Genomic DNA, 23,687 nt, shown 5'->3' with positions numbered 1-23,687 from the left:
TGGGGTGGGAGCCCTGCACTGTATGTACACTGCGGAGAAGCTATGGGGTGGGAGCCCCGCACTGTATGTACACTGCGGAGAAGCTATGGGGTGTGAACCCTGCACTGTATGTACACTGCGGAGAAGCTATGGGGTGGGAGCCCTGCACTGTATGTACACTGCGGAGAAGCTATGGGGTGGGAGCCCTTAGCGGGTACAAGCCAGAGGCTCTGGGTGAGCCAGGAGCCCACGGGTGACCCAGACTGCTCAGTGTGCAGTGTGTCTCCTGGGAGCTCACAGGGCATGGCCTGGGGTGTAACCCCCGTAGGGAGCCCCAGAGCTGGTCTCCGCGTCTTTGCCTTTGAAGTTCGCTTCAGTTCCTCACATCAGCAAGAACAGCAGAAACTTCCAACAGGCAAAGCCAGGGCAGGTTTGGGGCAATAATTTAGGGTTTCAAGACATGGTCCCAGCCCTCAGAGGTACCTGTCATTTTTGTTTTTTCCTTTCTGGAAATGTAATTTTCAAAAAAACAAAACGTAAGATGGTGTGATTTAGTTCATTTTTAAAAATGAAGCCGAAGAACAATTTTAGTTGATCTGCCAAGTGATCAAGAACACGTCTGACTGCACAGTTAGGTTCCTGAAAACGCGTAAAGGAATTCCCCCAGAGCCACCTTCTGAAAAGCTCTCCGAAGTGACCATGTTCTCACCCAAAGGGAGAGACGGGGACGGGGTGTGAGTGGCTTAAACATGGCAGGAGCTCGACTCCCACGGCCTTGGACCCACGCACGTCTCCAGTGGGGGCAGCAGCGCCCAGACAGGGCCCAGGTCCTCTAGAAGCAGCGCCAGCTCCCCTGGCGACCTCGGTGGCGCAGGGGGAAGCACGCACCAGTGTCACATGAGCCCACACCTACAAGAGCAGACGTTGTCCCCAGAGGGAGGCTCTGCCCCCCAGGGGACCCCAGGCCAGGGCTGGAGGGAGACGTGTTCAGGTGTCACACGGGGCAGGTGCTCTGGCATCGGGAGGTGGAGGCCGGGGCGGCTGCCTGCATCTTATAATGCTCGGGCCACGGCCACACAGCCCTCGGGCCAGACCTTGGCGGTGCTGAGGCTGAGAGCCGCCTTGGGAACCATCCCCGGTGAAAGCTCTAGGCCAGCGGTCGGCAAACTCATTAGTCAACAGAGCCAAATACCAACAGTACAACGATGAAAATTTCTTTTGAGAGCCAAATGTTTTAAACTTAAACTTCTAATGCCACTTCTTCAAAACAGACTCGCCCAGGCCGTGGTATTTTGTGGAAGAGCCACACTCAAGGGGCCAAAGAGCCGCACGTGGCTCGCGAGCCGCGGTTTGCCGACCACTGGTCTAGGGAGAGCCTGGCATGGAGGGCTCCTGGCAACCCGCGCCCACGCCCTCTGCCGGTTTGGTTCTCGCTGTTCACCAAGGGGCCGGGAAAGCCAGCACCTGGGCGGGCAAGCTTCCTGTGCCGAGAACTACAAAACAGCCCAGCCCGCATGGCTCAGGGGTTGAGCGTCGACCTAGGAACCAGGAGGTCAGGGTTCGATTCCTGGTCAGGGCACATGCCGGGGTTGTGGGCTTGATCCCCAGTGTGGGGCGTGCAGGAGGCAACTGATCAATGATTCTCTCCCATCATTGATGCTTCTATCTCTTTCTGTCTCTCCCTTCCTCTCTGAGATCCATAAAAAAGAAGGAAAAAAAAAAAAAGCAAGAACTACAAAATGCAAATGATCTCCTGCGAGACAGCAAGGGTCCACAGAAGTGTGGCCGGTGGGGCCTGTTTCCCTGCAGCCACTCTGTGGAGGGAACTGAACAGAGAGCGAAGGGATGTCACTGACATACCACCCTTCACGCCATCAGGCCATCAGGGGGAACATGGGTGCTCACACGTGTCCTCGGGGTTCATCTTTTGCTACTCTGGGAGCTAACACTGAACCCCCAGAGCAGGCGTGAGCCACGGATTCCCCGAGAAGGCTCAGAGCGCGCGTGGCGAGCCCACACCCATTTAACATTCCGTGCGAGATGGAGAAAAGAATTTATTAGGACACTCTGCAATGTAACCGGAGACATTTGAATACATTTGGCTCTAAATCCAGGAGGAACATACATTAAAAGCGATATTAAAGGCGATTTAACAGCCTGCGGAGAACAGGGGTTTCTCTTCTTCGGGAATTACCCTGGGGTGGTTACGATTCAGAATCGCTCAGCCGACCTGGGCGACGCCCTCCCACCAGCCACCGGCCCGCTTTCTGGAGAACCTCGAGGGCCCAGCACACGGGAGTAGGCCGGAAGTTAACGAGGGCTCCCCAGGTGGGGAGCTGAGCCACTGGGGTCCCGCAGGGTGTCTCCTCCAGAGCGGGAAAAGGACGTCTATGCACAGGGACCTTTATAACAGGGATGTGCCCTCGGGACTGTTGAGTTGGTGACGTGCCTCTTCAGGAGCTGCAGGAGCTGAGTGGGGGGACTCCCGCGGTCAGCCCAGGAGCCCAGCTTACCGGAGGCAGGGGGGGGGGTGTGCCAGAGAGTGCCTGCAGGGTCAAAGCTCCCCTTCAGGACAGCGTTTCAGAATCTCCCGTCAGAGATGATAACACAGCATCGTCCCCCAGCCCCGCCTTCTGCTGTGGACCGCGTGGGCCCGACAGGGAGGGACTCGGCTGGATAGCCACCCCCGCCTCGTGCCCACTCGTTCAGGAGATCTCGATGTTACCATCAAGGCCACCGTGTCTCCAGCTCCTCAAACTCCTTTCCCAACCCCTGTCTCTTTACGTCGGAAATAACCAACCATTCGCAGTGGCCACCTTGATTGACAAGGTTACGTGTTGGGAAAGAAGCAGCGGCAACTCCTCCCGGGGGACTGACACCGGGCAGGAGCATCCTGAGCTCCGCAGGAGCTGCGAGGAGTGCGGGCTCCCTTCCGGCCGTTCGCCGAAGAACCAGCCCCAAGGGACCCCATCACCTGCAGGGTACCCCTGACCTGGCTCAGGTACGCCTGTCTTTTGAGGTGAGGTGTTCTGTGAATGTGGGGGCCTCCAGGGGAGTTCCAGGTCCTCTCCCACAAGCCACGCCCACTTCCCTGTGCCATGGCAACCAGGTCACGTGACACGATCTTACTGCAGGATCCTTGGGGATGCTGCTCTGCTCCTGCATCTCTCTCACTGTTTTGGGGGCCTCTTATCGCAAAGCAGCTGAGGCACAGAAATAGCCTCTCCTGCTCCGTTACCGGGCGTGGGCTGGGGTCGCATTCGAATGCATCACATCCTTCTCTGACGAGTACAAAGGGCACAGACAGCCCCCAACACCGCACCCTCTTGGCGAGCTCGCAGTTGCAGACTCAGCAGAGGGCCTGGCTGGCACCCGGAGCCTCAGGAATGCCACCGGGCACGGAGTGTGGCGGCGAACACAGCTGGTCGGCGAAGGGGCCTGTGACAATCCCCCACGCTCACCACCTACCACCCGCGCCCGCCCCGATGCTGGCCGTCGGCACCCTGGGCGGGGGTTTCCTCTGGGCGAAGAGAAAGGGGAGCAAGTGGGCGTGGGGCCAGGTGATCTCGCGGCACGCGGCCAGCCCTGTGAGCCGTGGAGGGCGCGGTGTCCGTGGTGGAAAAGCACGCGGCGCTCGCGAGGCCCTGGGCAGGAGACGTCACCCGTTCCGCTGACCTCGTGGCGGTGCCCGTGGGAGCCACGTCTCAGAATTAGAACCGAGGGAGCCAGAGAGCGCGGCCACGCGTCCAAGGCTTTTGGATGGGCGTCCACGTCTCCTCGCCAAGGGACCTCGAGAACAAGTGCTCCTTCGATTCCTGCTCAGGGCTCGTTAGAAAGGGTGACGCCAGCTGCAGGTCAGGGTCCCGGCAGCAGGTTCCAGCCTGGCAGTGGGTCCCAGGGCCTGCCCCCGCGCCTTCGGGATCGTTCCCGTGAGTTCCCGCTCCTGTGAGTCCCTGCTCCCGACTCTGCCACGCTGCCGGGTCTTCCCCTCAGGCCGCCTGGAGAAGGCGTCTCGGGATTGAACCGGTTAAGTGCGTTTCCAAACAGAGAAATGTAAAATGCCGAAGGACCGCTGTGTCCCTGGACGCCCTCGCCCCGAGTGACAACCTGTCCAACCCGAGTGCTGGCCCTGGAGGTCACAGCATCCACCCCGCCTGTCTTGCAGGTACGCACAGCCTTTCCCAGAAACCCAAGGACCACCTCGGGCAGCACAGGCATCCACTGTGTCTCCAGAAACATGGGGCCCCGGGAGCTGCAGGGGGGCCGCGTGCGAGACCCGCCTGTCCGGGGTTCGATCCACGCAGCCCTGTAATAAGCGTGTCCCTTCGCCTGAGTGACGGCACCTACTTCTTCTGTAACGGATAAGCCTGCCAGGGAAATAGGCAGGGCTTGCAGGAAATATCCAGAAGACAGGAGGTCCTGAAGCAATTCCAGGGGTACGGGCTGCCCGCACCACAGGGGCGGACAGGCCAGCCTGCTGAGGCTGCTGCTCCCCGCCGGCGCCCCGGGCAGGGCTGACCCTGCCCTCTCCCTCCGTCCTTGGCGGGTGCCCACCGCACCCCCGGGCACGCAGGATGGTGCAGGTCCTCCACTGATCAGTAGGGCCCTTCCGGCTCTGGAGTCTCTGGAGCCAGGGATTCACGATGATGACAGGACGGGGCTTCCCAGGAAGGACGCCGGAGCTGGAAGGGTGGACGGGCACCAGCCGTCTCTCACGGAACAGCTGCCGCCCGTACTGGCGAATCGATTCACGGAGAGACGAACGGCTGCTCCCGAGCAGGGAGGTGACGGCCCGCTGGCCAGCCCGCGGAAACCTCGCGCACCAGAAGGGAGTGTGTCCGTACCTGGACGTTTGAGGGGGGGGACGGGATTGCATTTCCCCCCAAGACGACACCCCTCAGACTGCGATCCAGCCCGATGGTGAGCGTCTCATTCGAGAGCATCTCGGCGAGAAAAAAAAAAAAAAAAATCAGAAGAGACGCAGGTTCCAGCTTGCCTCAGTACAGCGCCGGATCGCCCCCCTCCTCCTGGGAAACGCGCCATGGTCACGTCGGAAGCGTGTGTGAGGTACGAGGCTGATGTCACCTGCGCTCCGGAGCAGTGGGGGTCTTTGTACCCAGATGGCGCTGGTCATGCCCCGGTCAGACCAGTGTGATGGCTCAGGCGACCTGTGAGTCACCTTGCATTGCAGGAAGGGATGAGGAGCCATCCCAGGGGCACAGCCATCATCCCCGCCGTCCTGAAGCGGCTCCTTCGTAAGCTAATGCCACTTCAAATGGCTGGAACTCAAGGTTGGCATTTCTATGAAAAAGGTTTCTGCTAGCCTCAATTCAAGACAGAATGAAAACAAGAAGTAAAAGATCAAAATCGCGCCGATTCCGGTAATTAAATAGGATCTTTCCCAGAATTTGACATCTCCCTGTAAAGTGTGAGAACAAGAGCCTCGGTGACTGCCCCCTCCCGGAGCACACGCCGGCCTGTTTCTGTCTCCTCGGTGGACCGCACCGCGGGTCCCAGCGCACAATTCGCTAGGCAGGGGCGTGTGAGGGGCTGAGTCCCTGGGTGGGAGGGAAGGACAGGGTCTGCCTGTCACTTTGTTCCCAGCACCAGAGAGAAGGAGCTTCCGGAATGCCTGATGCTCGCCGCACTTTCATCCTCTGACATGGCCCACGGGTGGTCACACAGGCAGGGTTTCAAACCACCACGCCGACAGTGGACTGGACCCCCTCCGTCTGACGCGCGTGCATTTCTCCAGCGAGCGTTTGTCCTGGGACGCCCGGCAGTGACAGGCGCTGGGAGACAGGGAGGAACTTGTCATCTGGCTGCAGCCAACCCCAAGCGCACCCCTGCCATAGTCTCTGATAAAAGGGAACCTTGTGGACGGAAAGCAGGGAAGGGGGGCGCAAAGACACAGAGGCCTGGGCCTCAGAGCAACATCCGGGCTCCAGAGAGTCACAGATGAGACAGACTGAGGATGTGGCTTTGGTCAGGCGTGGGAAGAGCGGGCTGTTCCGCAGGGTGGTCTTGGCAAAGCGCCAGGCGTGGTCCGAGAGGTCGCTGGTCTACCTATGACGTTGTCTACCTGTGACGGCTGCGATACCAGACTGACGTTTGGGGTTATTTTGTTCTATAACTGCAATGGTAATTTCCTTGCCATAGCCTACCAGGAAAAGGGCATCGGCCGGATAGTTTGGGCATTAATATTCTTGAATACCCATTTCTGGTATTTTAAATCCGGCGGGAATTCTCTAAACTCTTGATTCTGTGCCTCCCGCATGAGAGAGCGGTGAGGGAAGGATTTAAAGTGATGAGAAGTCATTTCTACGTTCAGAGTGTTAAAAGACGGTCATTACAAATTGTTAACATTGGACGCTACTGGAATGGGATCCATATGTATGTGCTGTAGACGCGCCCATTTGGTATGTAACACATGTCCCTAGAGACACACATGTACATAACACACAGGTGTGCTTGGATGCACGCGTTTGTTTTGGTGAATTCGTTATCAATGGAAGACAGCAGAGCAGCAACATTCTGCGGAGAGCAGGAGGAAGAAGATTCGGGATCAGTCCGTCTGTTTATTTCCATTCCGTAAACAAAGCAAGCACTTCTGAGCCTGACACCGTCCTCAGAACCCCAGGTGTACACTGAGTGACCCCGGCCCATCCCTCCGAGCTCGCAGGCCTGAGAAAAGGACACGGCGCAGCAGGAAGGAGACGGCGCTCTGGTGAACCGTGGAGGGCCCTGCGGGAGGAGTTCGGATGGGACGGACGGAGGAGGGTGCAGTGGTGGCTGTGCACACTCCAAGGGGAGGGGGGCGGCATGCGGCCTGGCTGTGAGGGAGGAGCAGGAGTTTGTGGAGGAGTTTCAAGGTGTATGAAGGTGCCTCTGGTAACCTGCCGTGTTAGGCAGGGGAGGGGCGTAGGCCCGGGCCGCCTGGCTGCCCCACGGCAGGCAGTCCCCCGACACGACCCTCCAGGACTCACCGCTCGGGCCACAGCCTCTTGTAAGGGAGAAGTGCCAATAGGAATCAACTGGATAGATAAAGTCCAGTCCTTCCGTTAACGAGGGCTCGGATTAGATTTCTCTGTGATTACAGGGTTCCGCGGTGTGGTAAAGGGGTTAATAACGGGATTCCCAGTGTAGTTACTTAATGGGAATTCGATGATTGCAGGCACCCAGAGCCATAGTGCTGGCCCAGGGACAGCTAGCACCGCCCGCAGCCTAATCCAAATCCGCCCGCCCGGGGCTCCTGCCGTGGTCATGATGTGGGGGACACGCTTTCAGCGTGCACCAAGGGCCCCGGGACAATCCCTTCTTGCCCCTGACATGCCGTATTGGACACGGTATCGTATCGGACACGGTTATCTCGCAGACTCGGCAGTGAGGTTCCGCGTTTCTTGTTAAATATCCCGGTGAAGAACCCCCTAGGTGTTGCCCCGATCACTCCCAGCTCCTTTTCTCACTGCAGCATTGATGGTCAGCTGATAATCAGCAGAAAATAAGGTTTGACTTCCATGTCACAGTTTAGAAAACTTTTTCACCGGCTTTTACTTTTGGGGAGCGGGAGGGGTGAGGGATCCTTACCTAATTCAGGGGGATAGTCGGGGCAGTAATGATTACATCATCCCTTGAAGTGAAGGAAACTGAGCCCTAAGGAGGATAAGGTGCTTAGGGGAGCCTCTGCCCCCCAATGTCGACAGGACAGATCCCGTGTTTCTACAGCCTCAGATAAAGGACCCGAGGGCTGTGCTCCCAAATGCAGCGCGTTCTGAGATTCGCACCTTTTACAACTGTCCTTAGAGGCATATGCCCACTGTCACGTGATCCAGGTGGGGAACTGTGCCCACTGTCACGTGATCCAGGTGAGGAACTGTGCCCACTGTCACGTGATGCAGGTGAGGAACTGTGTCCACCGTCACACGATCCAGGTGGGGAACTGTGTCCACCGTCACACGATCCAGGTGGGGAACTGTGCCCACTGTCACGTGATGCAGGCGAGGAACTGTGCCCACTGTCACGTGATCCAGGCGAGGAACTGTGCCCACTGTCACGTGATCCAGGTGAGGAACTGTGCCCACTGTCACGTGATCCAGGTGGGGACCTGTGCCCACTGTCACGTGATCCAGGTGAGGAACTGTGCCCACTGTCACGTGATCCAGGTGAGAAGCTATGCCCACTGTCACGTGATCCAGGTGAGGAACTGTGCCCAATGTCACGTGATCCAGGTGAGGAACTGTGCCCACTGTCACGTGATCCAGGTGAGGAACTGTGCCCAATGTCACGTGATCCAGGTGAGGAACTGTGCCCACTGTCACGTGATCCAGGTGAGGAACTAGGCCCACTGTCACGTGATCCAGGTGAGGAACTGTGCCCACTGTCACGTGATCCAGGTGAGGAACTGTGCCCACTGTCACGTGATCCAGGTGAGGAGCTGTGTCGACTGTCACGTGATCCAGGTGAGGAACTGTGCCCACTGTCACGTGATCCAGGTGAGGAACTAGGCCCACTGTCACGTGATCCAGGTGAGGAACTGTGCCCACTGTCACGTGATCCAGGTGAGGAACTGTGCCCACTGTCACGTGATCCAGGTGAGGAGCTATGTCCATTGTCATGTGATCCAGGTGAGCAGGACTAAGTTCATGAGTTCTGCCTCTACCCCCTGTAAGCTTCTTGGCAATATTTTTAACTTTCTCCGTAATAGTGCATCGCCTCTGTCAGTAAGAAAAATGGAACAGTGGACATAAAACACAAAATGGTCCATTACATGGGTCTCGAGCTTGTGTTTAGAACTGCAGATAGCTTGGCTGTTTCTTTCCTCAGTGTCAGAATCTGTCTAGGATTAATGGACCTCTAAATCAATAGGGTTTCATGTTTATAAATGGTGTACGGCTCCACTGGATGTGAACCGCTGGGAGCTCATGTATTATCACGGTCACTGAACCCTGACTGAAATCCACTGACATTAGCCGGGCACCCAGGCCACACGCGGAAGGGGCACCGAGCGGAGCTCTCCGGGGCCCGGCGGGCGTGGCGCAGGGTCCGACTCGAGGATGCCAGGGGCAGAGGGGCGGCGGGCGGAGGGGACACCAGGCTCAGCAATGCGGGATGGTTACGGAAAAATGACACTGGACCTGGGGTCCGGTCCCAAGGCCAAGGGGACCGTAAAGAATTAGTGAAGGTTAGAGGATCGACCATGGTCTTTTCAACATGAAGAGAAGGGAGGTCTCTAGGCAAGGTGCATTCTCTGAAGAAACTTCCTAAGAAACAGCATATCCTTCAAACAGCCTCCTCGGATCCTGCCGCTCTCACACGCATCACCACGGCTGTCCCGTCCCCCACGGGGCTGTGTGTTTGCGCACGACGGCTTCCCGATGCCATTACCATTTGGGGTTACTTCTCATCAAACTCTGTGCTTTTGCCTGAAAAACCGCCTTCGGTAACTGTAACGTTCCGAGGTGTTGACGGGGTGACCACGCCACCTTCGCCCACGTCGGCATCTTGGGGTCCTCGGTCTTCAGGCGTCTCCGACTTGACAAGAGAACGGAATCAAGACCTTTCGTTCGCCGACCAATTCAGGTGGGAACCAGTGTCTGTGACCTTGGAAACGAGCTTGCATGTGCCGGCACGTGTGTGCTGAGAGGCCTCCTGAACACGCAGACCTTCAGTGACCTACTTATCCCACGTGCAGTCCACGGACGAGCCAGAGGGTGACTCCGACGCCACGGTCTCCATTCCAGCGCGTTACAGCCACGCGCTATGTACCCACGGGGATGCGTCCGAGAAGCGTGTCTTTGGGCAGCTTCATCGTGTGCGAACATGGTAGGGCACTTACACAAACCTGGCGGGTGCACCTCCTGCGCCCCTGGCGACACGGCCTGGCCTATGTCTCCCGGGCTCCATGCCTGCACGGCCCGTTACTGTACCGACCGCCACGAGGTTAAATCGGGCACGAGGGAGGATGCGCGGGAGACACGAGGCTGCTGCCGGCGTCCCACGGCGGCTCTTCACAGACGGCACTGTTTTCCCGCGTGGAAAGGGCCCTCTGCAGCAAAGAGGAGGCGTCCCGTCAGCAAAGCGTAAGCCTGCAAAGCCACGTGGTCGTTCGTGGCCATTATCCAGCATCACGAACATAACGGTGTGGGGTGCGGTTTTACGTGACGGGCTGGGCAGGGGTGCCTACATCAGCATCCCCGCAAACACCTGGGTACCTGCTTGCTGTGACAGCTACGGCGTCACTAGGCAACAGGAGGGGTCCGCTCGACCTCACCCTCTGGACCACCGTCCCACGCGCGGCCGTCCTTGACCGAGAGGCCATTATGCGGGACTGGACGTACTTGACCCCAACTGTGTGTGTGTTGACACGTCAGAGGTTCAGAATGAAAGCAAATCAGTTATTTTTCTAGGAAAAGAAATCTATTTGAAACACAATCGACCCTGAACAACACAGGTTTGAACTTACACGCGGATTTTTTTTTTCCAATAAAATACCACGAGTGTATTTTCCTCTTCCTTATGATGTTCTTGATAACATTTCCCTTTCTCTAGCTTGATTGTAAGAATACAGTATATTTTACATGTAACCCACAAAATACATGTTAAGCCACTATGTTATCTGTAAGGCTTCCATTCCACAGTAGGCTATTAGTAGTTAAGGTTTTGGGGAGTCAAAAGTTATACACAGCCCAGCCAGCGTGGTTCAGCGGTTGAGCACTGACCTATGAACCAGGAGGTCATGGTTCCATTCCCGATCAGGGCACATGCCCGGGTTGTGGGCTCCATCCCCAGTGAGGGATGTGCAGGGGCAGCCAATCAATGATTCTCTCTCATCATGGATGTTTCTATCTCTCTCCCTCTACCTTCTTCTCTAAAATCAATAAAAAAATAAAATGTAGTTAAGAAAGTTATACACAGATTGTCAACTGCTAGGGAGATCGGTACCTTTAACCCCCACACTGCTCAACAGTCCAGTGTAGCTCACAATGACATAGAACAGACTACAACCAACCGCTTGATATGGAGCTGTAGCCTGACGGTATAAACATGAGGTGAATGATCGCTACCCTGGCAGGATGCCACCCAGTCAGGTCACGAGGGGGGACCTTTACGTATGGAAGACCGAGCACTAAAGGCATTCCTCTCTCTCCTTTCTAGCGTGGAGCTCGACTTCAAGCAGCAAGAGGACAAACTCCAGCCGGTCCTGCGGAATCTCCACCCCTTTGAGGAATCTCAGGTTGCACCTTCGCCTTACTCTCAGGAGACGCACTCCTCGACGCCCAAGCAAAAATCCAAAACGGAATCTAAAAAGCACGGGAGGTGGAAACTCTGGTTCCTTTAACACTCGTGGTGTTTGGAGTCCAACAGGCCGTCTTGAAAACCCACGGGGGTTCCGTCGGTCCTTTCCCGAAACGAAGAGACCGAGGGAACCGTGGCCGCCGCGGGCGCCGCCCCGTTTACCAAAAAGGCCTTCGTACGAACGGACCGCCGACGGAGCGAGGGAGTCCTGTCGCCGCTTGCCGGTGGCCCCTCGCGGTCCTCGGATGTGGGACGTGAAACCCGAAATGAAACTTAAGGCAAAGGGGACAACTAGCAATTCTGCCCCCGCCCGGATGGCCGAGTGTTGCTGTCCACCTGCGGATCGGCCGGCTGGCCGGCCCCTGTGCACAGCTCAAACTCATCATGACTTCCAAGCCTTCGTTTTAAAGACTTGAGCGAGAAAAAAAGCAAGCCTTACGTTTGCCAAGGACTTCATTTTTACCTTTCATTTCGCAACAATGCAGGGGCGAGGGCGGTTTTCAGCACACCCCGTTCTGGAGAAAGCACAATTTTTTCAAGTGGTCGGAGACCATGCATCATCATCTCTCACGTGGGACTCTATGTATATCTGCCTTCACGTGCTGTCGCGCTAAGCCAGGTGACCCCTGGAACTCGGCATCCCCCCCATCGCCACACCTGCACCATTGTTTACGGCTCATTTCCAAGCGGCCAGCCGCCGAGGAGTCCCCCAGCGTCAGGTCAGCCCTGTCACCGCTGCAGGTGACGGGGCCGGAGAGCTACTGGACACGGAGCTTTCTTAGATCTCATTTTTAATCTTCTGATACCCAAAGGCCAAATGCTAAATTCTGGCAAGAAGTCGAGAACCCACGTAGAGATACACAACGGATAACACGGTCACCCAACCATCACCGGCGTGCCCTGCCGCGGGGAAGTGTTCCGGGGAATCAATCTTGGAGACACCGTTCCTCAAAGCGCAGACAGGCGTCTGGTACAATCTGTTGCGCTTTGTAACCACTGGGGCAGGCCTGGCCGCCTCCGAGAGCAACCACGTGTTTAGTTTAGCTGCTACCGTCACGCGCGTAGGATCGCCTACACCTAACCTTAGTCGCAAAACTGTACTCACGGAAATGCCTAGGCCTCTAGGGGAAAGCTGTGAATCAGATGTTTTTAGGTATTTTTTCAATAAACCAGGACAGAGGTCTCTTTTGATTACAACATTGCAATACAAATCTTAGTTCCTTTATTTTTTCACTCATTCCTTTGCAAGTATCTTTTGATAGAAATTGAAACCCCCTGGTCTATGGAATGACTTTGTCTATCCGTTCGTTTGCTTTTCACAAGCGGGAGCAGAAATCTCCTTTTGCCTTTTTTTTTTTTTTCGTACAAATTAAATTCTGAATCGTCTGTGAACGTAGGAGAAAACCTAGCGTTCGTGTTTCTGTCCCACCGTCTGACATCTAAGCTACTGCCGACACGCACGCGTCACGGATCAGCTGCCGGGAGCGGAGCGGTGCCCCCGGGCAGGGCCGCTGCCGGCGTCGGGCCGTCGGGAGAATGAGAGCTGTTCCTTGCCTCGCGTTTCCCTCCTGACTCAGCAGCGAGTCTCCTCCTGTCCTAGGTGTTCTCATTCTGCAGGGACCTCGTCGTGGTCAGCCTCGGATCGGGACTTGAAACCAAGCGGGCATCCTTCCGGAGTTACTCAAGCCGTCCCACCGACGCCCGCTCTGACTACGAGGAAAAACACAGCTGGTGTGGAAGCCCTGCCCGAGGGGATGCACATCCTTGGAGATGAGTCAGCGGGACTGGGAACGAATTTTGTGCCAAAGAGGAACGAACCGGAGGGCCCGGCTGCACCACGGAGGAAGGGCAGTTGTGTCACGGAGACATGGAGTCGGAAACCGTGTTTCGTGTGTTTTATACTGTTTTTCACTAACGTTTCAAGTGTTTGCGACAAGCTGTCTCTCCTGTGTCCCGAGAACCCCCAGCTCGGGGCGGGGGGGGGGGGGGGGACGGAAGCGAGGGGATGCTCGGCTTTCTAACAAGCTCCGTAGCCCGCCCACACCACCCTCGTGAACGGAGCGACGCCCCTGGCGAGAGCAGTCTAGGTTCGAACAACAACAGACACACAAACAAACAAAATGTGCGGAGTCTGACGGAGACTGGAGATATGCTCCCTCCTATTTAAAAATAACAGCGTCTTCGGGACAGAAAAAAACACACGAATATTTCCAAAGGCATTTCGTAGTTCCATCACAACGTGTCACCAACATGATCCGTCTCTTAGAAAGATTTAAGTCAAAACTTTGATACAAAAAGAACAAGGTAAACAGTCGTGTTCCTTCCTATATAGATGTTCCCATGGCATTACGTATAGAGATTAAATTATTCTACTTGTCACTAAGTTCTTTGTTAGTTTTTAAATAAAAAAAAAAAGGAAGGTAATGTTCTGTGTGGCTGTTTAACTTATTTCGTGGTCGCAGTAACTTGGGGAAAGAGAAGTAAATCTAAGAAAACAATGACAAAGGAAAAGAACTTCATCGGGCCCTGGCCGGTGTTGCTCAGTGGATAGAGCGTCGGCCTGCGGACTGAAGGGTCCCGGGTTCGATTCTGGTCAAGGGCATGTACCTTGGTTGCGGGCACATCCCCAGTAGGGGGCGTGCAGGAGGCAGCTGATCCATGTTTCTCCCTCATCGATGTTTCTAACTCTCTATCCCTCTCCCTTCCTCCCTGTAAAAAATCAATAAAATATATTTTTAAAAAATAATAAAATCTATGTTAAAAAAAAAAAAAAAGAACTTCATCGGGGCTCCGAGAGAGAGACCATTAGGAGGTATGGGCCCCCAGCAGGATGTCTGGCGGATACTTGGTTCTGGAAGGAGCTCACAGACAATGGAACTCGGTGTCCCACCACGGCCCTATGCCACAGCCCTATCACGGTCCAGCAGACAGCATCTCGCCAGCTCATCATCTCTCAGGCCCCAGGGCCAGGGGATCAGCCACCTCCTCCCCTCTCCTCCCCCCACGGAATTCCAGCACCTCAGAGGGGGGCTGGGCAGCCCACCTCTCCATGGAGACTAGCCCAGTGCTGAGCCCTTTGCCAAGGGTGAGTCCCACCTGGACACCCAGGAGGGGAGACACGCCCCCTTCCCTGGTCTCTGCAGGAACGAGGGTGGGGAGCCCTGTGGCTGAGACGGGGCTCCCTCTGTGCTCACGGTTCCCGGGGACAGGCAGGGGGTGAGTGCCACCTCCGTGCGAACAGGTTGAGTCCCAGAGTGCCACCCACAGCCGCGGGGACACACGCAGCCACCTCTCTAATACCCGTGAGTCAGTCCCTACGGCTGGTGCCCCAGAGGTCCCCTGCTCTAAGCCACCGGACACAGCAAAGGACACCGTGCCCTGTAGGTGCCACCAGTACCCCTGGCACTGGTCCCAGGACCCGTATCCCTGCTCTTGTGCCCTCAGAGCCTCCCCATCTCCAGCAGCGTGTACACGCTCACCCGTGTGAGGGCGATTTTCCGAAAGCCACACGTCCTCGAAGTCGACTGCTTACCAAACATCCCTGGGAGACACGGTGACGGCCCTCGCACAGGAAACCCGACCCTGCCCATTTGAGACTTGTATCGGGTGCTGCTCTCGTTGGAAAATAAAATTAAGAACAGCGTTTTTTAAAAGCACATTTATTCATGAACTCCATTAGCATAAATAGTGCAAAGCTCATGTTCACGCCCGAGACAACGTCTTTGCGAAAAGATTTGGTGAGGAGTCTCGGTAGGAGGGGTCTGTGCACTGAACGAGCATTTAAATGACACTCTTTTCCAAATAACGAAGCAGGCGGGTCCTCGAAACACCCACCCACCAGAAAGAACGCGTGCCCCCCTATGCTCATAGCAGCACCATTACCACAGCTGAGATGTGGACACAGCCCAGTGCCCCTCAGCAGATGAGTGGATAAAAAGGCTGTGGTGCACTGACACCAGGGAATACCAGGCAGCTGTAAACAAGAAGGATCTCTTCCCCTGTGAGACAGCGTGGAGGGACCTGGAGAGCATCATGCTAAGTGAAATAAGCCAGTCAGAGAAAGACAAGTATCACATGATCTCACTCATGTGTGGAATCCAATGAGCAAAATAAACTGATGAACGGAGTAGACCCAGAGACAGAGAAGCATGGGACAGAGTGCGGGAGCTCAGAGGGAAGGTGGGGAGGGTGGGTGGGAGGTGATCAACCAAGACCTTGTCTGCATAGATGCATCACCTGTGGACACAGACAATGGGGTGAAGGCCTGGGATAGGGGTTGGGAGCAAGCTGGAGGGGGTCAATGTGGGGGAAAAGGGGGACATATGTAATACTTTCAACAATAAAGATTTTTTAAGAAAGGAGAAGAAACAGGCGGGTCCTTGGGACTCAGCCAGGCTCACAGGAAGCCCTGCGCGTCCCATCTTCCCCACCGAGGACGCTGTGGCCGCGATGAACCCCTCCCCACCCCATCGTGTCCCCAGCAGCCAGTACTCAGGGTGGCAATGAAGTCCCTGTCCTCACAGGCGTGAAGGGGCCGGGCGGCCTGTGGTCAGGAGGGCGAGGGCACCGTGGGGCGGGGGGGTTCCCTGTCCTGAGCGGCTACCGAGTCTGTCCACAGCTGTCCTGGGAGGGGGCCGCGTGTTCCTTTCAGAGAACCGGCGATTCCCAGTCTCCTCGTGTGCAGCCAGGCCACAGGGAAACCTTTCCTGGTTCACATCCCTCTCCCTCGATCACGCTCTTAAACGGCCCGTTCACAGAAGGGAGTCTGACCACCTGACGGCAGCAGCGCGGCTCCCAGGATACCCTGTGTGCTAGTCACTGCACCCGCTCGCTCTCCGCCCAGCCCCGCGGACAAGCGCCGACTCCAGCGAAGGCACATGGGGGGCGGGGATGGCCATCCACCCAACCGCTGAGCAGGCCACCTGCCCACGGGACCAGGGCACCTCACCCCCCATGGCCACCGCCCAGAACTAACCGGAACACGAAGCCGCTGCCTAAGGCTGAGGGCCTGGAAGCCGTCACCGCGTGGAGAAGGGGAGACGGACAGCGGAGCGCCCCATCAGCCTCCCAGCGCCCGGCAGAGGAGAAGCGCGCGGTGAGGGGCGGCTCTCCTGGCCGTTGTCACCTCGAGAGCTGAGCCACGTTCATATAGGCCTGGGCCACATGGTGGGAAGGCACGCGCTCCACTCTACCTGCCTTCCACCCACTGACTGCCCGGGAGTAGCTCTCACCACCTCCCCAATTCCAGGACCCGTCCAAACTGATGGGCTCCTCCCCACCGCCTCGCCCCGGTTTAACTGCCGGCCCGTGGGCTGTGCCTCGAGGGCACACAGCCAGGGTCAGCCCCACCCACAGAGGAACAGCTCTCCAGTCACTGGCCATGTCCCCATCTGCCCTGACAGCCCCTCCCTCACTCACCGTCACCCCCCGAGCCATGAGCACCCACAGCCTGGCTGACCCAGCCCCTCCCAACAGGGTCCTAGCAGAACGTCACAAAACGCAGTGTGACTTCAAACCACACGTCCTCCACTCTCCTCAAGCGCTTCCCCCGCGTGGCAGTGTCCCGGGGCTCCCCTGGCACAGCCCCAACCAGACAGGGTCATCAGACCTCGGGGGTGCTGCTGGGGTCACCCCGAGTCTCGCTCCATGGGGCTCCATCTCCCCCACCTCTACAAAGGTGTTTCAAATGACAGAGCAGCGATGGTGGGGAGCGTGAAGAGGCCAACGCGTTTACGTGCAGACTGGGGAAGCCCGCGGTAGGTGAATCCGATTCACAAGGAAATACTTTATGTCCTAGTTTATACACCTTACAGTCCGATCCTCAGGGAGCTACACCCCGAGAAGGAAAATGTGAACGTCTGTGCCGAACTCTGAGACGAGACTGGACTGTGTCACTGGCGGGAAACACCCTCAGGCGGCCATGAACCTCCTTCTTCCCCCGAAACTGCGTCCTTCGTGGCAGGGGAGGGGCACGTCGGCCCGCGGGCCCCCACGAAACCATTTGGTCTGGCTATGCCGAGGGAGCAGGGGAGATTTAATTGTCTGACCAAGTAGAGCAGGCTGGTTGTAAGATGATCATTTTGTACGGCCCGCGGATGATGTTGTAAACAACCAACTGGCCCACCCCAGTTTCACGGTGAGGCGGCTGCCGAACACCGGCACGGGCCCTGCTACGCTCCGGCTTGGCCGTCGGGGGGAGACATGAGTGTCACCTCCCTGGTCGACGCCGAGGACCCAGACACCGCGGAGGTCACACGAGGAAGACGACATGACATCTGGTGGCCTGGGAAACACCAGCTGCGTGTTCTGGTCTTTGGTTGGGAGGTGACTTCTGTGAAATGCCATCAGACAAGCTTAGGGGAAGGGTACCAAGGACTAGACGTGAAAGAAATGAAAGGGGACCTCGTGGGCATCCTTTGCCGAAGAGACCACAGCTCAGAAAGCGGGGGGTGAGGACCAAGGGGTCAACGCTCGAGAGCAGGCACCGTGACACGGGTTTTATATTATCCTTAGACATTCCCCCCAAAACAGGTTCCATTCCATCCCACGCCACAGAGATCGGAATGGGAGAAGCACCTACAGCACATGTGAGGACGTGAAACAGCTACGTTGGAGGAGCTGGAGAGCTCGGTGGCTGTTAGTCCTGGTGTAAACTTTCATTCCTGCCGTCCTCCGTGTGAACAGGTGGGAAGAGGCTGCGCGGAAAACGAGGGCGGAGGAGAAATGCTGGGAGAAGTCACGGGAAACCAGAACCCACTGCTTGTCTCCAAACTGTCGGATGGCTCAGCCGCCCGTGTCCACACGGGAAAACCAGAACCCACTGCTTGTCTCTAAACTGTCCGATGGCTCAGCCGCCCGTGTCCACACGGGAAAACCAGAACCCACTGCTTGTCTCCAAACTGATGGATGGCTCAGCCTCCCGTGTCCACACAGGAAAACCAGAACCCACTGCTTGTCTCTAAACTGTCCGATGGCTCAGCCTCCCGTGTCCACACGGGAAAACCAGAACCCACTGCTTGTCTCTAAACCAGCCTTGGGCAAACTACGGCCCGCGGGCCGGATCCGGCTGTTCTATCCGGTTCTCTTGCTCTCCCCTCTGCTCCTTTACTTTGAATTTATATTAGTTCACACAAACACTCCATCCATGGTTTTGTTCCGGCCCTCCGGTCCAGTTTAAGAACCCATTGTGGCCCTCGAGTCAAAAAGTTTGCCCACCCCTGCAAACTGTCAGATGGCTCAGCCTCCCGTGTCCACACGGGAAAACCAGAACCCACTTCTTGTCTCCAAACTGTCGGATGGCTCAGCCTCCCGTGTCCACACGGGAACACCAGAACCCACTTCTTGTCTCCAAACCGTCGGATGGCTCAGCCTCCTGTGTCCACACGGGAAAACCAGAACCCAATGCTTGTCTCCAAACCGTCGGATGGCTCAGCCTCCCGTGTCCACACGGGAAAACCAGAACCCAATGCTGTCTCTAAACCGTCGGATGGCTCAACCTCCCGTGTCCACACGGGAAAACCAGAACCCACTGCTTGTCTCCAAACTGTCCAATGGCTTAGCCGCCCGTGTCCACACGGGAAAACCAGAACCCACTGCTGTCTCTAAACTGTCGGATGGCTCAGCCTCCCGTGTCCACACGGGAAAACCAGAACCCACTGCTTGTCTCCAAACTGTCCAATGGCTTAGCCGCCCGTGTCCACACGGGAAAACCAGAACCCACTGCTTGTCTCTGTCCGATGGCTCAGCCTCCCGTGTCCACACGGGAAAACCAGAACCCACTGCTTGTCTCCAAACTGTCGGATGGCTCAGCCGCCCGTGTCCACATGGGAAAACCAGAACCCAATGTTTGTCTCTAAACTGTCGGATGGCTCAGCCTCCCGTGTCCACACGGGCTCCAACAACGGTGAGAGACGAGCCCACTTCACACACCAGATGGTAAGACAGGGCAACCAAGGCCCCTTCCCGCTCGCGAATGTGTAGGGAAACAGCTCAGTGTCAAGTGACCGTTTGAAAAGAAAGCCCAGGCGGACGGCCAGGCGGAGAGGAGAGGCCCCGCCCCGGGGCGCCCGGCGGCGCCGGCACTTACGATGAGCTCCGAGTCCCGGCCCATGGAGATGACCGTGCGGTTCACCGTCCGGAGGAGCCGCTCCATGATGATCTGGACGTGCCGCTGGGTGGGGCCCTGCGGGAGGACAGGCAGTGAGGGCCAGCGCCCGCGACAGGCACCCACACGCGTGCCGGGGCGTCACGCCCCCCGACCCCCTGGAAGAGTAAATCGGCTCCAACCCGTGGGAGAGGAAATGCTGCCCTTGTGAGAGGCACCAGCCTTTGCAGAGCAAGCCCGGCCGTGTTATTAATTACCGTCCATTAATGCTAATTTGTCACATAATCATGGCCATGTCATGTGGGCAGACCTTAATGAGAGCAAATCTGTTTAAACAACACGTGTGTGGTCCCTGGCCAGCCCGCCCTTGGTTTCGGAGGCCGTGCCCTCAGGCGGGTCCCCCCGCCCACAGGTCTGCGGGCCAGTGCAGGGTCTGGGGCCAGCACGTGCACGGAGTGCGTACATGTCGCTCAGCGAGGACCAAGGGGTCAACTCTCGAGAGCAGGCACCGTGACACGGGTTTTATATTATTCTTAGAAATTCCCCCCAAACAGATTCCATTCCATTCCACGCTGCAGTGATCTGAATGGGAGAAGTATCTACAACACATGCGAGTGGACGTGAAACAGCTACGAAACCCCGCGGGCCACGGGCCTCGCCATGCAAACACGCGGTCTTCTACTCAGTGTGTGATGGGGTGCGGGGCTCTCCTCAGGAACACGGAACGTGCGGAAGTAGGTTCCCCAGTCACTTCCGCACAAAACCAGGGTGGGCACCCCGTCCTCCGGGAGGTCTGGCCACTGGACCCCTTTCCTCCCAAATTCTCCCCAACAGGAACAGGGGAGCCCTGGACTGGAACCACGAAGGCTGCCCTGTGGGTGAAGGGTTCCAACCCTTTCAAAGCCACGCCCTGGTGTGGCCGTCACCCCGAGAATGAATTCAGCCTGATCTCTGCCTCTGAGGGCACCACCCAGGCTCTGAGAGGAGGAGCCGGGCAGGAGCAAGTGGGCAGGGCAGGAGTGTGTGTGTGTGTGCATGTGTGAGTGTGTGTGTGTGCGTGTGTGTGTGCATGTGTGTGTAAGAGCATGTGTGAGCGTGTGTGAATGTGTGTGAGTGTGTGTGTGTGTGAAGTGTCTGTGTGTGTGAGAGTGTGTGTGTGAGTGTGTGTGTGGGGGGTGTATGTGTGTGTGTGAAAGTGTGTGTGTGTGGGGTGTGTGTGTGGAAGTGTGTGTGAGTGTGGGTGTGTGTGAGTGTGCGGGTGTGTGTGTGTGTGAGTGTATGTGTGGGTATATGTGTGTGTGGGGGTGTGTGTGGGGTGTGTGTGTGTGTGTGTGTGTGAGTGGGTATGTGTGTGGGTGTGTGGGGTGTATGTGAGTGTGTGTGTGGGTGTGAGTGTGTGTGGGGTGTGTGTGTGGGTGTGTGTGTGCGTGAGTGTGTGGGTGTGGGTGTGTGTGGGGGGTGTGGGTGTGTGTGTGGGGGGGGTGTGTGTGTGTGGGTGTGTGTGTGTGGGGTGTGTGTGTGGGTGTGAGTGCGTGTGCGTGAGTGTGTGGGAGTGGGTGTATGTGGGGGGGTGTGGGGGTGTGTGTATGCGGGGTGTGTGTGTGTGTGTGTGTGAGTGTGTGGGTGTGGGTGTGTGTGGGGGGTGTGGGTGTGTGTGTGAGTGTGTGTGGGGTGTGTGTGTGGGTGTGTGTGTGGGGTGTGTGTGTGTGGGTATGAGTGTGTGTGCGTGAGTGTGTGGGTGTGTATGGGGGTGTATGTGTGGGGGGGTGTGTGAGTGTGTGTGTGGGTGTGTGTGTGGGTGTGTGTGTGAGTGTGTGTGGGTGTGTGGGTGTGAGTGTGTGGGTGTGGGTGTGAGTGTGTGTGGGTGTGTGAGTGTGTGTGTGTGTGAGAGAGTGTGTGTGTGTGGGAGGGTGTGGGTGTGTGTGGGGGTGTGTGTGTGTGAGTGTGTGTGGGGGGGTGTGTGTGTGTGTGGACTGGGAAGGTGCTGGAGGTCATGTGGGATAGAGCTACGAGCCAGCCCTGCTGCCTTCAAAATCCCACCCGTGTGTCCAGAGCTCAGGGCAGACGACCAAGGACCTGCACATGTTTCCAGACACACCTGGAGAACCAACGATGGCACGTGTGTGCACAGGTGTGCACACATATATGTGGTGGGTCCACTGGGGATGGGGAAGTGGAGGGTCAGACTTTTCCCCATGGTCTGCACTCACTGTGGATTAGGGAGAAGGTAATGGAGTGAGCATGCAATTTAGAAAAGCGAAAGGAAATACAATTTCAAAAACACAAACTAGCTAAGGAAGCCAGGAAGAAATCCTCCCGGGGGAGAGGGGCCGGGGAGAGCAGACAGCTGCCCCTCAAAACTCTCAGAAGCGCCAGTGACTTAAACACAAAGCAAAAACACCTGTGTGCACGTTTGACTTTAATAAAATAAGAATGGGAAGACTGTAGGCAATTAGCCTCCACTTGTTCATTTCTGATTTCTATCATCAAGGCCTTTGTCTGACGGTAAGAATTAAAATCTAAGTCTTGAGAGACATTTAGCTGAGAAGTTGTAGGAACGAAACTAAAAAATAAATGTATTTAATGTGGAAGAATAAACATTGTAACACTAGAGGCCGGATGTACGAAATTCGTGCAAGAGTAGACCTTCCTTCCCCCGGCTGCCGGCACCGGCTTCCCGCTGGCACCTGAGACCCGGGCTTCCCTCCGGCTGCTGCCGGCAGGCACCCGGGACCCAGGCTTCCCTTGCAGCCCTGGCTTTGTCTGGAAGGTGGTCCGGAAGGACATCTGGTCTAATTAGCATATTACGCTTTTATTATTATAGATAACGTTTATTATATATCTATCACAGTATGTTTATAATTATACTTAGCACACCTCATACAAAAACAAAAGCAATTGGAAGGTGCAACTTTATAGAGAGAGGGGACAACCCTTAAAATTAAGGCCATTTCTTTAGGAATGAATCTGTGTGCCTTTGTCCCTGGAGGGGTTTGCGTGGACCCTGGGATGGGGCCTGCGGGGTGGGGTTTGGGTGGATCGGGGACGGGGCCTGCGGGGTGGGGTCTGGGTGGATCCGGGATGGGGCCTGCGGGGTGGGGTCTGGGTGGATCCGGGACGGGGCCTGCGGGTCCTGGCGGCCCCTGGCGCCCACACTCACCACGTCCTTGCGGGACAGCACCTCCAGCATGTTGCTGAGCAGCTGGCAGCAGGCCTCCAGGTCCTCCTGTCGCTCCAGGTGGTACTTGAGCTGGTCCGTCATCATGGGCAGCAGGAGCTCCCTGCAGTCTGCGGGGACAGGGGTGCCGGTCAGCAGGGCCGCACGGTGCACCCCGGTCTGCGGAGCGTGTTCGCAGCACATGGCACTGCTCTCAAGGACGTCCCACGTACACGCCGCCCAGCGACGTCTGGGACGTCAGGTGACTGGACGAGGAGAGATCCCTTCTATTGCCACATGAATCATTCACACACAAAACACGCATGTGCATGAATGCACACGGGAGTCTCCGTGCAACCACACACAGTTCACAAACACGCCGCAGCGCCCTCGTCCACCCTTGCGCTTCCCGCGGTGTCAGTTACCGGTAGTCAACCGCGGGCCGAACACAGTGCGTGGAAATTCCCAAAAAGAAACAATTCACATGTTTGAAACTGCGTGCTCCTCTGAGTAGCAGGATGAAGTCCTGTACCTGCTGCTCCGTCCCGCCCGGGACTGAACCAGCCCGTTGCCCAGCGTAGCCACGCTGTCCGCACAGAACGACGAGCTATTTTGAGACGGAGCGAGACCACGCTCACATAACCTTGGCTACAGTACATTGTTATAACTGTTCTATCTCATTGTCGGTTATTGCTGTGACTCCCTTCCTGAGCCTCCCTGATAAACCGAACCTTACCACAGGAAGGCAGGGCCGGAGGAAACCCCGAGTCCACAAGGTTCGGCTCTATCTGTGGCTCCCGGCCTCCCGGGGTCCTGGAACGCAGCCCCCGCGGGTAAGACGGAATTATGCACATACCTGCAAGCACCCATCTCCCATAGCGTGCCCCCAGACACACACAGACACCGCGGGAGCTTTACCTATGTGCTGTGCCCACAAATTCAGTGCATCACCCCCTGCCCAACACGCACTCTGTGTACCCCAGTTCTGGGCTGTGGAGTCACCCCGGCCACTGCCCTTCCCCGGCGACACCGAATCGCCAGGACACCTCACGGGAGAAGTCAGGACCACGAAGATCTGAGCGGATGCAGAAAAACGGGACGACGGGACGAAGGAACACGAGCTGCTGTGGAAGAGGCGAGGCTGCTCCGGAA

General features: G+C 56.9%; 2 protein-coding genes across 9 annotated transcripts in view; one reads left to right on the top strand and one right to left on the bottom strand.

Annotated features, from left to right (window-relative positions):
* Positions 1 to 11,462, top strand: part of INSYN2A (inhibitory synaptic factor 2A) — a gene marked incomplete at its 5' end in the record, with an annotated part of 41,666 nt that extends 30,204 nt beyond the window's left edge. For both annotated transcript variants that reach the window (XM_080641481.1, XM_080641480.1), the window contains one exon: positions 11,134 to 11,462. In XM_080641481.1, coding sequence (XP_080497607.1) covers positions 11,134 to 11,317 — 184 coding nt within the window. In that variant the 3' untranslated portion in view covers positions 11,318 to 11,462. The remainder of the gene's footprint in view (positions 1 to 11,133) is intronic.
* Positions 1 to 23,687, bottom strand: part of DOCK1 (dedicator of cytokinesis 1) — a 331,039-nt gene that overhangs the window by 175,454 nt on the left and 131,898 nt on the right. For all 7 annotated transcript variants that reach the window (XM_080641474.1, XM_080641473.1, XM_080641477.1 and 4 more), the window contains 2 exons: positions 22,539 to 22,666; positions 19,361 to 19,456 (listed from right to left, as the gene is read on the bottom strand). In XM_080641474.1, the coding sequence (XP_080497600.1) occupies positions 19,361 to 19,456; positions 22,539 to 22,666 (224 nt within the window). The remainder of the gene's footprint in view (positions 1 to 19,360; positions 19,457 to 22,538; positions 22,667 to 23,687) is intronic.

The sequence above is a fragment of the Plecotus auritus genome (genome assembly GCF_963455305.1).
Source record: "Plecotus auritus genome assembly, chromosome: 9".
Taxonomy (NCBI): Eukaryota; Metazoa; Chordata; class Mammalia; order Chiroptera; family Vespertilionidae; genus Plecotus; species Plecotus auritus.
The sequence above is the reverse complement of the archived record's forward strand: the minus strand, read 5'-3'. Positions and strand labels throughout refer to the sequence as shown.